The 17,894-nt window shown below is 35.2% G+C and overlaps 1 protein-coding gene and 1 pseudogene across 7 annotated transcripts in view; both read right to left on the bottom strand.

The window, feature by feature from the left end:
- EXOC6B (exocyst complex component 6B) overlaps nt 1-17,894 on the bottom strand; it is a 610,253-nt gene that overhangs the window by 219,832 nt on the left and 372,527 nt on the right. The window contains exons 19-20 of one of the 7 annotated variants that reach the window (XR_003524522.1): nt 11,559-11,722; nt 9,174-9,207 (exon numbers count right to left, since the gene is read on the bottom strand). The exons of 4 other annotated variants lie outside the window; for them this stretch is intronic. Coding sequence is in view for 1 of the 3 variants with exons in the window: in XM_027620971.1 (XP_027476772.1) it covers nt 13,478-13,489 (12 nt within the window). In the remaining 2 variants the exon portion in view is untranslated. Of the gene's footprint in view, nt 1-9,173; nt 9,208-11,558; nt 11,723-12,668; nt 13,490-17,894 lie in introns of those variants that run through there. 2 more of the 7 variants (XR_003524523.1, XM_027620971.1) reach the window with 2 other exon arrangements.
- Nucleotides 5,584-7,717, bottom strand: LOC118357249 (annotated as a pseudogene).

The raw sequence follows: 17,894 nt of genomic DNA, 5'->3' as shown, positions 1-17,894 counted from the left end.
AACTGCCTACTAAAAATTCATATTATAACAAACAACATATCAGTACTTTTTTTGGTCACAATGCTGTCAAGACTGGGTATTTTCAATCTTTACCCATATGACACATGAAAAATCTCACTGATGTTTTCATTTGCATTTCTATAATCATGAGCATGAGTATGCTTACTTATTTGGCCTCTGTATTGCTTTTTGCCATTTGCACACGTTTCTTCTGTTTTTTTTATTACATTGTTATTATAAAAGACTCAAAATAATGAATAGAGCAAAATGTGAAAATCGTTCTTCACGTTTACTCACTAAACCAACTCCCTTCCAGAGAAATGCCTAACAGCATGGAATACATTTTCCAGTCTGACTTTTATGTATTTTCATACATGTACAAGCACATATATTTTTTTCTTAAAACATGAGGTCATAATAAATCTACTGTTCTGTAATTTAATCTTATCAAATAGGAACTTACCACATCACTGTGTTCTTTTAAAAAGTCAAATATTATTCTAAGTATTTACTATGGTATATACTATAATTTACCTTATAAGCCCCCTATTAATGGGCACCTGAATTGTTTTCAATTTTTTATGCAACAACGTTATGATGAATATTTATGTATACTGATCTTCAATGGGTACAAGATGAAACTGCTGACTCTACGAATGTGCACTTTTTTAAAATTTTATTTTATTATGTTATGTTAATCACCATACATTACATCATTAGTTTTTGATGTAGTGTGCCATGATTCATTGTTTATGTATAACACCCAGTGCTCCATTCAATACGTGCCCACTTTAATACCCATCACCAGGCTAACCCATCCCCCGCCCCCTCCCCTCTAGAACCCTCAGTTTGTTTCTCAGAGTCCATAGTCTCTCATGGTTCGTCTCCCCCTCTGATTGCCCCCGCTTCATTTTTCACTTCCTACTATCTTTTTTCTTTTTTTAACATATAATGTATTATTTGTTTCAGAGGTACAGGTCTGTGTTTCATCAGTCTTGCACAATTCACAGTGCTCACCATAGCACATATCCTCCCCACTGTCTATCACCCAGCCACCCCATCCCTCCCACCCCCCACCACTCCAGCAACCCTCAGTTTGTTTCCTGAGATTAAGAATTCCTCATATCAGTGAGGTCATATGATACATGTCTTTCTCTGATTGACTTATTTTGCTTAGCATAATACCCTCTAGTTCCATCCAAATCATTGCAAATGGCAAGATTTTGTGTTTTTTTGATGGATAATATTCCATTGTGTGTGTGTGTGTGTGTGTGTGTGTGTGTGTGTGTGTGTGTATGCCACTTCTTCTTTATCCATTCATCTGTTGATGGGCATCTTGGCTCTTTCCATAGTTTGGCTATTGTGAACATTGCTGCTATAAACATTGGGGTGCACATACCCCTTCGGATCACTACATTTCTATTTTTGGGGTAAATACCCAGTAGTGCAATTGCTGGGTCTTTTTGAGGAACCTCCATACTGTTTTCCAGAGTGGCTGCACCAGCTTGCAAGCTTGTATGCCCACCAACAGTGTAGGAGGGTTCTCCTTTCTCTGCATCCTCACCAACATCTGTCGTTTCCTGACTTGTTAATTTTAGCCATTCTGACTGGTGTGAGGTGGTATCTCATTGTGCACTTTAAGTTTTGCTAGATACTGTTAGGTTGTGCTCCAAGAGAGCTTTATTTTTTTTTTAAGATTTATTTATTTATTTTAGAGGGGGTGGGGAGGGTAGAGGGAGAGGGAGAGAGAGAATCTCAAGTAGACCCTGCGCTGAGCATAGAGCTCAATGTGAGGCTCAATCCCAACATCCTGAGGTCACGAATGAGCAGAAACCAAGAGCAGGACACCTAATCGACTGAGCCACCCAGGCCCCCCCCCAAAAAGGCTTTATATCATCAAAATGTAGAAAAGAACTGATTTTTCTGTATTCCATCAATCTTTATCATTTATGCCAATCTGATAAGAAAAATGTTTTATTTTGATTTTGAACTTCATTTTTCTGATTACTATTGAGGGCTGAAAATCTTTTCATTTACTCACCAGTCATTTCTGGTTCTTCTTTTGTAAAATATCTATACACCTTCTTTCCCAATTTTTCTATTGAGCTTTTTCTTAATAATTTATAAGATTTATATCTTAATCTTTTGTTATATATAAATATTTTCTTGGTTTGTCTTTAATTATCTAGAATTGTCTTTAATTTTTGATTATAGCATCTTGCATCATATATGAATTTCAATTTTTATATGGTCAAGCACTTTAAAAATATAATTTTGGTCTATTCTACATTATTATCTTTTTCTATCACTACACCTCACTATTTTAGATGCTATTGCTTTATACTGATTATTTCATATCCTGAATCTTTCAACCCAGGAATGGATTTGTCTTCCTGCTAATAATCTGGTTTTCTTTGTCTTCCTGCTAATAATCTGGTTTTCTTTGTCTTCCTGCTAATAATCTGGTTTTCTTCTTGGCCCCTCATTAAAATTTTAAAGTTTCCTCTTACATGTCGTACATACTTCTTGTCATATTTATTTCTACCTATTTCATCATTTTTCTTGCAATAGTGAATGCAATCCATTTTCATCACATTTTGTAATACAGTATAAGGAAGAGACAAGCTGAAGAACATGATACATAATATTGTATCTGGCACTATTACTAAACTCTTACTAATTCTAATCCGTTTGCAATTGGTTGTCTTGGATCATGTCCAGTGGATAATCACACTGTCTACAAACTGGACCTTTCTCACCTCCTTTCCAACAGTTCCACTGCTTATTATTTTTCTTGTCTTACTCCACTGGCTTGGACCTCCGGAAAAAACTGAATGGCACTGGTAACAATGGCCTTGTTTGTTCTGGCTCTGGCATGATGTTTATTCCACATCCCCGGTAAACAGCAATTATTAAATTAATGGAGTTTCTGTTCACTATTAGCTTGTTCGGCTTAGGAATAGCCATTAAATTATACCAAATGTTAAAGTATTAAACTGTTTTCAATACTTGAGAGGTGATCATACAGTTTTTCCCTTTTAATCTTCCTGGTGTATTGTTTATTTATTTTTTTTATGATGTGACATATACCTCTCTTACCTAATTTTGAGGTTGTTTGCCTTAGTTCTATTTTTTATAATGTTAATATTGCTTTCTTTTTCTTACATCTGCCTGGAATATTTTCTCACACATTTATTTTGTATCTTTCCATTCTTTTTCATTTGAGTAATATTTCTTACGAACAACACAAAGTCAAATTTTGACTTAAGGCAAATCTGACAGTCTTTATGTTTAAAAGGAAATTTTACAATTTTCACATTAGGTGTCATTTTTGACATATTTGGACTTATTACCACCATGTTATTTCATATTTTCTCTTTTATCACACTTCCTTTTTACCTTCTCCTAATCTGGATTGGTTAAATTCCCCTATTTCTGTTTTTCCCTCTTCTGTTATACATTTTTGTTATACTATTTTTAATTGCTACCCTGAAATTTTTAAAACATTTAAAAAATGTATTTCAGTTGTATCTAGAGGTAATCAATATTGACAGTCTCCAGTGCAATAAACCCAAAATCTTGGATGCTTTCTCTTCCTTTTCTCCTACCTCATATCCACTACAGGTTGAGATTTTTTGAGATCTGCCATTTACAATATACATGAATATCATTTAGTTTTAAGTATAAATTTACTGATTTCTTTGTTCATTGTTCTTGCCTGGATGTATGTTAAACTTTGCCAATATATATTCCTGAGTGATTGCAGAGAAAGATGGGAAGGCTTTTGAGCTCTGCCACATCCAACAATGTCTTTATTTTGCTGTGCCACTATAAGTACAAGTTCAGGCATAACAGAAGTCTAATTTCAAAATGATTTTCCTTCAGAAATATAATGATACTGATTCACTTTCTTCTAGAATCCAATGTTGCTAATACTCATTTTCCCAAGCTTACTAGATGATTCTTGAGCTGTGTCTATTCTATTTAGCTAATAGAGTGTTTTTAAAATTCATTTAGTGTATTTTTAATTTTGAAATTTCCATTCTTTAGAATTTCTCTGAGGATTTAATTAAACTTACTTTTGAAAGTTCTTCTAAGCCGGATGTTAGTTCTTCTCTTTGTCATTTAGTGCCTACCTTTCATGTTGGTTTCCTCAATTATTGGCTTGATTTGTCTGTTCACCTTTGCATCTAAGAATCTACTTATCTTTCTGTTAATGCTGGTTATATCTACAGTAAGATGTCCCCAGTGACTGTGGTACAGGATGGGACACGTTTCCGAGGAGAATGAAGTGGCAGTATATATTTAGGCTGTGAGTGATGCCCATCTCCTTAAGGGGCAGTATCTACATAGGGACCACCTTATCAAGTCAGCTGTGTACCCACACACACTTTGTTGACACATGAGCCACTTCTCAACTGTCCATTGAAAAGAAGTTGGAAAGGGTTAGAGAGCCACTGGGCCCCAACTTCTCTCCAAGAAAAATCACACGGACAATTGTCCCACAGTCCATTCTCTATTAGTGTCAACAGTGTTGAGTAAGAATTATCAGAAAGGATACTTATTACAGGAAAAGGGAAAGATGTCAAGAAGACATCACTGAATTTGGAAGAATTCTGTAGAGGTAAGACAAACCTTGCAGGAAAAAGGTCAGGCCTTCTGGAGGAAGACAAAAGTATAACTACTAGAAAAGGCGGTCAGAACCTTAGAATGATTTGAACCCTTTTAATCATGCATGAGGGTAGCTAGGGAAACAGAAATAATCATACAAAAAGGAGTTAAAAGGGTTACTAAAAGATACATGGCACATAATCGATTCCTAGTTGCCTTGGTAATAGGACCCCACACCATGACAATGAGAAAAAAATATGAAATAGACAATAAGTAAAAATTGGGCCAGATATGCTCTGGTTAACTACACCTTGGGTATTGGTGAAGAGTTTGAGAGGGAGTTATGCCACTGAAAAAAGAAATAAGGCATGAAGAATATGATTCATCTGCAGAAGAGTTAAGCTTATGCTGATAACTCAAGATAGTTTCTGAGAAGTGTTACCATGGGTATCAGGAGGTTACATACTCATGTTGTCTTGCCAGTTCTATTCACTGACATCACTGCAGAGAAGGAAGCATGGGCTTTCTCTCCTGGGGTACTATATAAATAGGCTGGAGTCTAGAGAAATCCAGGGAGCCATCTGCTTACATTATGCTCAGTACCCTTATCCTGATCACCCTAGAACTGAGCTAGTCAGCAGGGACATAAAAGAATAAGGAGTCAACATGCTGGCTCTCTTTTTGGTACACTGGCTCAAGAGCAATTTCATACTTGACCTTTAGAGAATTGGTTTACTCCAGTATTCTCTCAGTAATCTCTCCCCAAATAATTTCATATATATAATCCCCTACCTTGTGTGCCAAAGGCATTCTTTTTTTTTTTTTCTTATTAACACAGTATTTATTTGTCTTTCCTTTGTCAAACCCTAAGTCAACCATTTTCCCCAGCCTGTCTGGGGACATACAAGAAAAGGAACATACAAGGCAGACAAGACAAAGGAGAAAGACCCATGGGAAGAGAAGATGGCTCTTTCACATGGTGAAGAGGATGAGAAAGGCCACCATCAGGCAAAAGAGCCCCATGATCTCCATGAGGGAACAGCCCAAAATGGCATAGGAGAAGAGTTGTTGCTTCAGAGAGGGGTTCCTGGCATAATCAATGATGAGGCTCCCCAACACAGTCCCAATTCCAGCGCCAGAGCCAGCTACCCCAACCGCGGCTGCCCCAGCCCTAAGAACTTGGCTGCTGTACGGATGTCCCTTTAAATGACGCCAGGTTAGAAGCTGCATCAAGGAATAAGTGAGGTCAGGGTACACGGGGCTGCCAAGCTGCTGTTTTGGTACCACTGCAGACAGTGATTGGTTCAACAGCTGACAGGTGCTCCTGACCAAGTAGGGGGTGGAGAGAACTTTGAGCAGGTGTATATTTTCAAAGGATGAGGGGCTGTGGCCCGAGAGCGGTTCCCAGGGCCAAGAAGATAGGGACGGCACCAGTTACACTTCCTTCTTTCCTTGCATTGCTACTAATTTATTTCCACTCAGAAAATGTATCTGCTCCATTATTTTATGGCACTGGAGGGTTAAAGAATATTTGAACATGTACCTAGTCTATCCTGATCATGTACATTTTTCATTGATAGTATTTTAATTCAATTATCTAAGAAGCATCGTATATGCTTTTAATATTATATGCTCTTAATATATAAGAGCATGCCATTTATTATGAAATTAGATCTGTCTGTTCCTATTAGATTTCTGACTGTTTATAGTGATTTTGACAGAGAAGTATTAAGAGTTTTCACAATCAAACATAAGATTTCTCCTTTATGGCCCCTGAGTTTTGTACCACAATAAGAAAACCTCCACTACATTTTCTTCCAATACTGTTGCGACTTTTTAAAAACATATATTTAAATCTTTGGTGTAGGAGCAGTGAAAGGAATTTTTCCCCATCTTAAGCCTATTGCTAAACCATTTATTCAATAATCCATCCTTGTTCCCAGTGATCTGAAATATATTTATCAGATATTAAATTCCCAAGTAGTCTTGGCTCTATTTCTGTATTAACTACTCTACTCCATGGAACTACATATTCATATCCCTGCAAGTGTAGCCTTCCAAACTAGGTAAAAAAAGTGTGTTCTAATTTTCTTTCTTAGAACTTAACTGATCATTCCTTCCCTCACATTCTTTCTTCCAGATAAATTTTACATAACTGTAATAAATCCAATGCAAATCCCACTGGGATTTTTATTGTGTTGCTTTTGATTAATGGATATTTGACATTTTTACAAACATTTTACTGTATGAAAAGATTATGATACTCAGTAGAGTTTTATAAATTCCCTTATATATATACACACACACATATTTCATGTTTATTCCTAAATGTTCTAATCTTTTTGTTGCTATTATGAATGTGATTTTTATATCCAGTACATTTTGCAGGTTTGGGTATAAACATGGATAACCACAAATTAATGTATTTAATAAATTATATACTTTTTGTTTCTAGTCAATTGTTCCTTGGTTAAGGTTCATGGTATTTCAGATTTTAGACCATATAATCGGCAAGTAGTAATAATTTTACCACTTCTTTTCACAGTATTTATAATTTGTTGCTCTTACATAATTGCCTTAGCTAGCACTTTCCAGAAGAAAATCATTAAATAATGATGCTAGGAAACAACCTTTGTCTTGTTTTACACACACATACACACACACACATTTAAGAAATTGTTTATCCATTCGTGTTTACCTAAGGATTTTATATAGGACTCAATTATATCAAATGTTTTAGGTATTCAAAAATGTAATCTTTTTTATTTCAATATAATCTCAGAATTATATTGAACTAACCCTGCATTCCGAGATAAATTTCATTTGGCCATGGTTTATGATCTTTTTAATACACTGGTTTATTGCATTTGCTGAATTTTTTTTTTGCATTTGCTGAATTTTTAAAGATGATTTTCATCAATGTGCAAGATTGACTTGCAGATTTTTTTTTTTTTTTTTTTTTACTTTTTAAGGTCAGGTTTTTATACCAATATTACATTGTCTCAGGAATGAAATTATTAATTATGCCTTCTGTCTCCAAGATCAAGGACAGTTTTAATGGCATTAATATTACCTGTTCCCTATTAGTTAAGCAGAATTCATCCATTAAGCCATCTAGAAGGCATTTTAGTTAAGACATAGGGATGGATATGCTCTTCGTAACAGTTTTATTCTTTTTTTGTTTGTTTCAATTTTCCTATCTCCTTTTAAATCTGCTTAAAATTTACTAGAAAATCAGATATTTCATCTAAAATTTCAAATTTGTGGGCGCCTGGGTGGCTCAGTTGGTTAAGCGACTGCCTTCGGCTCAGGTCATGATCCTGGAGTCCCAGGATCGAGTCCCGCATCGGGCTCCCTGCTCAGCAGGGAGTCTGCTTCTCCCTCTGACCCTCTCCCCTCTCGTGCTCTCTATCTCTCATTCTCTCTCTCTCAAATAAATAAATAAAATCTTTAAAAAAATAAAATAAAATAAAATAAAATAAAATTTCAAATTTGTAGGGGCAGCTGGGTGGTACAGTCTGTTAAGCGTTCGACTCTTGGTTTTAGCTCAGGTCATGATCTCAGGGTCGTGAGATCGAGCCCCATGTGAGGCTCTGTGCTCAGTGCAGAGTATGCTTAGGACTCTCTCTCTCTCTCTCCCTCTCCCACTGCCCCCCCCAAATAAATAAATAAATCTTTAAAAGTAAGTAAGTAAAATTTCAAATTTGTAGTATAGATTTGTGCAAAGCAGTAGCATTCAATTTTGTCTGTATCTTAAGTCATCTCCCAATTCTCATCTTTAATTTTGGATATTTCTGGCTTTCTTCCTTTCCCTAACTTAACGCTAATGACTTTTACATTATCAAAGAAAACACTTTTCAGTCTATCAGTCCAATTGATATTGAATTCATTGATTAATGGTTTTATCATTATTATTTAGTTCCTGTTGCTATACTTTTGTTGCAGATTTAAAAAAACACGTATATAAGTGTTTCTTCATTCTTGATAGATTAAAACTGGAAATATTCAAGTTATGAACCTTCCTTGAAGTATGCTTCTTAATTGTACCTCATAGGCTGACACGTTTTGCTTTTATTACCATTATTTAAAAATTTCCACAAGTTACACTTTTGACTTCTTCGATCACAGAAGTGTGTAATAAGAAATTTTCTAATTGTCAGTGTTACTCCTACACAAATAATTTGACTGTTTCTTCACATTTGCTAACATTGCCATTTGAGCCCACGTCAGTCTGATGCCATAGTTTGAGCTCCTAACTATTATTAGTATTTTCTATTGCCTCCTCTCTCAGCATTTCTTTTGTTTTCAATCTTTTGCTTTATGGCTTATTTTTTTTTTCACTCCCCTTCTTCCTTTCGATCATTAATTTAAAAAATACATAAAATTGTCAAGTTTTAGTTTTATTAGTGATGACTTTATATGTTTAACATCTACATTTAACGCACTTTAAAATGTCTATAATTAGGGGTGCCTGGGCGGCTCAGTTGATTGATTTCAGCTCATGTCATGATCTCTGGGTCGTGAGATGAGCCCTGTGTCAGGCTTCACGCTGGAGGTGGAGCCTGCTTAAGATCCTCTCTCATCTTCTCCCTCTCCCTAAATAAATAAATAAATATATAAATAAAATATCAAGAATTATAAGATGCATTGTAATTTTTAAGTGATCAAGAATGAAAATATGGTGCCAATTATAACTGTAGGTCACAACTGATTAGAAGACAAATTCCAAGTCCAGAGACGTTAAAATGTGAAAAGAAATGTTCTTTACAACTGATGAAATACACCAGTATGCTGAAGCCATAATTTTCCATTTACGTACTTCAAAAATAAACTCCCCTAAGAACGATGAAGCAATTCTCATGTTAATATGATGTTCCCTCCCAAGCCTACCCCCACCAAAACACTACATTTTGCTGGCTCTTCTTTAACTTTTTATCCCAGCTAACTATCATTGAATTACTATTTCTAAATGATATATCTTCTATTTAAACATTTGAATATTACATCCTTTCTCCCTAGTCTGCTTGATTCTGTGTTTAACATGCTCATCACCAATCTTTCTATATGATTTTACCATTTATGGATTTCTTCTTTTGACTCATCCTCTAAGTAAACTTTTACATCGGGTTCATAGAGGGTGTAATTTCTTACTTCTTAAAAATATTTTTTATTTAAATTTTTATTTTATTAAATAATTTCTTACTAATTTTTAACTTAAGTCACCTATATTTTTTCCCTTCAACATTCTATAGACATTATTACAGTGTCATTTGGGGTCTGAGAAAAAAATATGGGGCCAACTTAAATTTTTTTAACGTTGTAGGTGACTTTTTTCTTACTCTAGTAATACTTACAGAAATTTTTAAATCATAAAAGTCACTAGGATGCTGTCTTTATTACTTTTTCCTGGTATTTAGTAAATTCTTTTCAATCTGTAGATTAAAGTCTTTTATTTCTGGGATGAGTTTTTTTTCCCTCTGTATCAATAAATTTCCACTAATAGTTTTTAATCTCTCTTCCTGCATTTTATGTGATTTTTCTCAAGAATGCCCCTAAGTCATTGAGCCCATCTGCTGCATCATTCACTCTACATTTTCCTGTATCTAATGTGGTTTTAATTATTTTAATAGTTTTACTCATCTCCCCTCTGCCAACTGTCTTTTAATCTTACTTTGGTGTCCTTTTATCTATATCTTAATCTCTTAAACTCTTCTTTGATCTCTTATCATACAGTGTATGGTCACTTTTATCTCCTTGAGAGTGTTGAGAATTATTTTTTCTTAAAGTGTTCTTCAGTTTCCTGAAGCAATTCTTCTTTCAAAATATATTCCTCCATTGCCTTTTATGTTCCTGTATATTTTCCTTATTTTTAGTAGCCCTCATATACAAGTTCTAAGTTGTGCTCATCATTTAGCTAAGAGAAGAACAATTTGGTTATCTCTGCTATTTACTATGATTAAAGTGGTTGGATTCTCCTGTTTTTCAAGAGCTTTTTAAAAACATACTTTATAATCTGAGCTGGAAGTCTAGAAATTGGTTGTATATTATGTTTGTTCATTCCTTCAGATGCTTTAGGAAGTGGGAAGAGGTTGGTAGAGAATAATGAATCTAGCAGAGATAACCTAAACTCAAATACATTGTCTCCAAACACTCCTATCAAATTGGATGACTCTCTTGGCCTGAGCTAATGTTAAGATCCATGAGGGTAATTCTTTTTGATTTTAGAAATTATCCTCTTCAGAGTCAACAGCACAACTGGATGGATTTTTCCACAACAGGAAGTCAGGTTGAGAAAAACAAAGATAGAATAACCCAATCCTCTATCAACCTCACCTCCCCTCTCATCCTTTATTCTGAAGTATGAAAATCTCACCTCCCCCTGTCATTCTCTATTCTGAAGTATGAAAATTAGCCTGAATTTGGTATTTGCCATTTGTATCCTTAGTGCTTCTAACTCTAAGGTAAGCATTATTGATAAGGTCTTTCTGAACTTTCTCACTTACTTTGCAGAACCTAGAACCTGTTTGAAATTGGGGATATACATATCAGCCTTTGACACTCAACTTTGATTTAGTTCAGATTTTATTAAAATCAAGAAAATACTCTTTGCAGTAATTAGAATGGGGCTAGGGTCAATCCTACCCTTTCATTTTTGGCTGAAGCTTACAACTCTATTTTTGCTTATTTATGTCCATTTTGGAGAATGTTTCAGGTAGGGCAATCTGCTCAATTAACCATCTTTCCTAGAACTCTGAAATTTCACTTTTACATTAATTTCAGATAATTTCACATAAGACTTGATGAAATCAAATTTAGGGATATCAAATAATAGGCCTTTGTAATTAGTGATAATTACATTTGAATTTTACCTTGAACTTTCAGTACTCTTAAGATAATTTCATTAATTTAGTCCCATTAAGAGACAAGTGGACAAAACAAAAAGTTACCTTTAGCTTTTGTTTGATTCCAGTGACACTGCCAGTATTCCAATAACTTTTCTGAAAATCATTATGGGAGTCACATATCCTGATGTTTGCATTTGATCTTTTCAAATATTCTGGCAATTTCTGTCAAATGAGCACCCAGTTGTCTCCAATGGACTATTCTTGCCCTTTCCAAAAATGGAAAAAGCAGATAAAAAGATGAAGATGTCGGAAGATAACAGAAACATTTTTAAGTTGAAGTTTATTTTAGATGATTAAATATGTCTGATTAAAAACCAACAGCCACAAAAAAAAAAAAAAAAACACAAACCCAACAGGCCACATTAGGAGAAATGAATAAAGTGCCAAGGGCAAGTAATGATATAAAATATAAGCATAGACTGGTATAATTTTTATTTTTATTTTTTTTAAATATTTATTTATTCATTTTGAGAGAGTGAGAATGAGAGAGAGAGAGAGAGTACATGAGAGGCGGGTAGGGTTAGAGGGAGAAGCAGGCTCCTCGCTGAGCAGGGAGCCCGATGCAGGACTCGATCCTGGGACTCCAGGATCATGACCTGAGCCGAAGGCAGTCGCTTAACCAACTGAGCCACCCAGGCACCCTAGACTGGTATAATTTTTAAATAAACATTTCATAACTTAGATAACCACAGGAGGTTATACAGTAGTGCTAATCACTCTCTGAGTATTCTTTTTTTTTAATTTAAGTTCAATTAGCCAATGTATAGTACATCATTAGTTTTTGATATAATGTTCAATGACTCATTAGCTGCATACAACACCCAGTGCTCATCACATCACGTGCCCTCCTTAATGCCCATCACCAAGTTGCCCATCCCCCCACCCCTCTCCCTTTCCGCAACCCTCAGTTTGTTTCCCGGAGTCAAGAGCCTCATATGGTTTGTCTCCCTCTCTGATTTCTTCCCCTTCAGTTTTCCCTCCCTTCCCCTGTTGTCCTCTGCACTATTCCTTATATTCCACATATGAGTGAAACCATATGATAATTGTCTTTCTCTGCTTGACTTATTTCACTTAGCATAATCCCCTCCAGTTCCATCCACATCGATGTAAGTGGTAGATATTCATCTCTTCTGATGGCTGAATAATATTCTTGAAAATCCTCTTTTACAAAAGCTTTCATGGTCATTATTACATTATTTTCAGTGAAAGCAATTATTCACCATCTGAGTGATAATTTTTAAAAAATTTTTAATTCAGACATTAGAGTAGTGATGGTTTTGTTTTCCAGGGGACATCTGACAAAGTCTGGAAACATTTTGGTTGTCACAATTTAAGCAGAAGGTGGGGTGGGACCACTGGCATCTGATGGGTATAGGCCAGGGATATTGCAAAACATCCTAGACTGCACAGCCCCCACAACAAAGAGTTATCCAGCACCAAATGTCAATAGTGCCATGACTGAGAATCCTTGCTTTAGAGACAAGACTGAGGAATAAAAGGGTAGATTGCTTAAGTATGGTTTCTTGCATTCTTTAGGCATTTAACAGAATTTCTTGGATGAAGAAATAATTAAATTGAATGACACTCTTTGGGATAGTAAATAATAATTATGAAACAACAAGATCCATGAAATGGCTCTAATATATTGCTTTGGGGAAAACTGTATGCTCTCCAAGAAGACTATTATCAGAGGACAAAATTTATTTACAAGTGTGTTATAATTGCTTTAAAAACCACACAACACATGCACACAGACATACACACACATACACATACAACTAAAGACACATAACTGAGATTACATTTCTTCATCTTATTACCTGCAGAGTTTTATAAGAAAGCAAAAACAAACTGTTGACACAGCCAGCATCTTCTGCTCATCTATAAAGTTGGTCTTTGCTTCCAAGCATATGCATGGAACAGATGGTTCTCCCTGTAAGTCTTGAAGAGACTGTAAGTCTTTATGCTAAAGTCTGAGGAAAAAAAGATGAAGATGAAAGCAGAACCTATAAAAACTCTAGTACCTTGAAAAGTCATACCAGAGGGAAAATTTAACTTTATAACTCACTTAAGGTATCATTTCACAACCAAGTTCTATTGAAAGAAATGGATAACCTTGATTAAAGGGAAATAAAAAGGCAGAAAAAATCCTGAAGTTCTCTATTTTGGTTAAACTATTCAAAGAAACTGAGCTGCCAATCCTGCTAGTGAGAACTGTCAACACATTGTACACTAAAAAGAACAAATTTTGGAGCTGGAGATTTGACATAGATTTGGGGGCCAACAAATTTATGGCTATAGGAACACAGACAAGGTGCTTAACCATAAGGATCCTAGGTTCCTCCACTCCAAATTGGGGATACTAAAATCTATCTTCTCAAATGCTGTGTGCTATTATTATCATAAATCATAGTAGAAACCAAAAGATCAGACAGTTCAGCCTACCTGGTTTAATTTCCTAGAGCACTGAAAAGACCACAGAATCATTTTTCAGTTACTGTAGGACTCTTATCTAGTATAGAAATTCTCACTCCACACATACTTTTCCAGAATTGGTATAGTAGCTTCAAATAAGATTCACCAACGACTTCATAATGAACTGTAAACCGTTATCTTGATGAGTAGCTTATTTATTTAGATTTTGCTGCACATTACCTCTACTAATACTAGACCCTGAATTAAGGATCTGCACTTTTCTGATGCAGCTATAAGAACAGAAAGATCAGTTTATGCTGTTACCTAAATCTTTAGTGAGGGCGAAGAATTAAATCTGGGGTAAATAGCTATCTACTGACCACAGCTTATTTCAGTGATGAATTATTCTTTTTTTAGAGAGAGAGATAGGGATTTTTTTTAAAGATTTTTTATTTATTTATTTGACAGTGAGAGAGAGAGAGAGAGAGCACAAGCACAGGGAGCGGCAGGCAGAGGGAGAGGGAGAAGCAGCCACGGAGCAAGGAGCCCGATGCGGGGCTTGATCCCAGGACCCTGGGATCATGACCCAAGCCGAAGGCAGCCGCTTAACCAACTGAGCCACCCAGGCGCCCCAGTGATGAATTATTCTTAAACATAAAAAAAAAAAAGAAAAAAGCATCTTCTTCAGAACAGCTGGATTCGAAATGCATCCCATGCAGTTAAATCAGCAACACTCCAGGGCGCCTGGGTGGCTCAGGTGGTTAAGCATTTGACTTTGGCTAAGATCGTGACTTCAGGGTCCTGGGATCCAGCCCCATGTCTGGCTGGCTCTGTGCTCAGCAGAGAGTCTGCTTCTCCCTCTCCCTCTCCCACTGCCCCTCCCCCCGCTCATACTCTCTCTCTCTCTGTCTCAAATAAATAAGTAAAATCTTTTTTTAAAAAATTAGCAACACTCCAAATCATTACACTATATTCTTCCTCAGAGAGATTTCATCCTTATAACCTTACCAAGCAGCACAGTGCATCACTGAGCACATAGTAGGTGCTCAATAAATACTGGTCAACTAAATTGAAAGCAGTGAACCTCAAATTCTAGGAGCTCAAGTTATTCTAAAGTTACACACCTAATAATAAAATAAATTAAACAATGAGAAGGAAATGTCCTAGATTAGAACTGCATTACTACCAATTTATCTAAGGCATTAGACTATGAAGATACATTAAAACTTGATCAGTAATAGACCAAAGAGAAAATACAGTCAATCTGAAACTTGGGACTATAGTTCTCAATCTTTATAAACAAGTACTCGTACAGACCAGTGTATACACTTTTCCCTAACCCTTTCAGAAATCATCTTCAACTCACATTTAATGAATTCTCTTTTCACTAACACTTCAGAACCCAGTTTAGAGTCTTACTACATGGATATTTAAAGAAAGATATACAAATGCTGAGGCAATGGACTAGAATTTCCTTTTGAAACTTTTCCTAAAGCCTAATTTTATTTACCTTCCACCATGTTATCCAGAAAAACATCAGTTTTTCAAAAAAAAAAAAAACACTATGCTGATTCTGTACAAGACTGATATTTTTACTAAGGAACTAGAGGAACAAAATTTCACCTCTGCCTCTTATGAGCTGCGAGACCCTAGGCAACTTAATTAAGTTCTCTGTGCCTGAGTTTCCTCATCTGTTAAAAGAGTAAAATACTACCAATATCACAGGATTCTTAAACAATATTTGTAAAGTAACTTAGAACAGTTTGTGTATACTATTGGTGTACAGTTTTTATTAAATAAATAAGATCTATTTTGGGAGGAACAGCCTCAAAAGGCTTAATTTTGCAGATATACAAATATAAAAGTCATTATAAAATCCATAAATTAAAACATTTAACTTAACCCTTTCCATTTTCACATCTGGTTGTATTTAAGACATTCCTTTGTCTAAAATAAAAATGAAGTCTTGAGTGTTATTCTGATCTGGGATCCTATTCTGTCTCTTGTAGTGAAAAAAATTCCCAGAATCATTAATGACAAAGCTAAGTATTTCTTGCTATATAACTGACCACCAAGAATATATACAATATAGAAGTTACATGCATCCCACCGAGTGAACACATTTAATAAATTTCTTTATCAGAAATATGCCTTCATTAAATAAGGATAATAACTTCTCTATTAAACTTCCTTTATATAAAAGGACAAAGTTGAAAGACATAGGATCATATAAATAAAAGGAATCATTTAGGTCCATTTATTCCAAATATTTTACACAACGGCACATGTGTAATTTGAAGACTAAGATGTACTGTATGGTGACTAACACAACATAACATAATAAAATAAAATAAAATAAAAATAAATAAATGACCTCAAAGTCATGTCCAAACCTAAATTCATCACCTCTTCCTAAAACTGCTCTTCTTAATACGTGATCTACCTTCCTTTTTTTTTAATTTTTTATAGTTATGTTAATCACCATATATTACATAATTTGTTTTGGTGTACTGTTCCATGATTCATTGTTTGTTCATAACACCCAGTGCTCCATGCAGAATGTGCCCTCCTCAATACCCATCACCAGGCTAACCCATCCCCCCACCCTCCTCCCCTCCAGAAACCTGTTTGTTTTTCAGAGTCCACGTGATCTACCTTCTTGATACTATCACCCTCTCAACTCCTGGCTCAAAGCTTTCACTTATCTATAACACCCCTTGCTCTAAACATCCACTCATTAGCCATTTATATTCATTCCTACCTCCATAATATCTCTCTTACTAATTTTCCCTTCATCTCTATTCTGTCAATTCAAACATTCTTTAATCTGAACTAGATGTACTAGGAGAAATTTCTGCAACTACTAATTAGTTTTCCTATCTATAATTTGTTCTATCCACAATCCAATTTCCTGCAATCAAATTAATTTTCCAGAAACAAAGGTATGATTGTAATACTTCCTTGTTCAAAATCCATCAGTGATTCTCCATTTTCCTTAACTTGCTAGTTGGGATCTCCCACCGTCTGGCCACAAGTACTGCCTTTTCTGATTTACTTTTCCCTGCTATTTTTTCTTTATATATCTTACGCTCAGCAAATATCACACTACTCATTATTTCCCACCCACCTTCCCAAGCTTTCAGGCTTTATTGCTTTTTTTTTTTTTAATAGGGTTACTTCTGTCTTAAAAGATCCTCCTTAAAAATTCTGGAAAAGGATTTTTCTCATTTTCTTCATAAAATCATTCCTAAACTTCCTCTCCCTCAGAACTCCTGCCCAGACATCCACTGTGCTTTATCTATATCACTCTTAGGGCACTGATCATATTGACCTGTCATCATTAAAATAACTGTCTAGTGCTTTTTATGTAGTAGGGGTTTGATGAACTCATTTGAATGACTGCTGAATGTAACGTCTATTTTTATATGAGGAGATGGAAGTAAAAGGTTTTGAAGCTACCACTCCAAGATCACACTGAGTGTTTACTGGTGGGATTACCATATACTACTCTGTACTTTCCTTTCACCTGGACTATCTATCTGTCAATCATTCAGTCAATCTATCATGTATATGTATATATACATATATACACTACTATATATATATTAAATGTATGTATATATGTACACACAAACACATACACACATATTATAGTGGAAAAGAATCTTGAAAGCACTATGGTATCTAAAAAGAGTGCTGGACTAGAAATCAGGGGATCTGGGTTTTATTTTATTTAATAATTTTGTTTTCCATTAAGTAATTGTAATAAGCTAAGTCACTAAAGGCCTCTGAAATTCATTTCCCTAATCTGTGTGGAATGAAGTATATTAGGCATCAGAGTAGATATTATAATAATATAAAGAGACACAGGCTGCTCCATTAGCAAAGACTGTTACTGATTTGCTGCATTCTCTATGCTTAGCACAAAGCTAAAGTTGTCTTTTCTTTTCTCTTCTACCAGAT

The sequence above is a fragment of the Zalophus californianus genome, chromosome 8, assembly GCF_009762305.2.
Source record: "Zalophus californianus isolate mZalCal1 chromosome 8, mZalCal1.pri.v2, whole genome shotgun sequence".
In the NCBI taxonomy this organism is placed as follows: domain Eukaryota; kingdom Metazoa; phylum Chordata; class Mammalia; order Carnivora; family Otariidae; genus Zalophus; species Zalophus californianus.
This window is presented reverse-complemented; position numbering and strand designations above follow the sequence as displayed.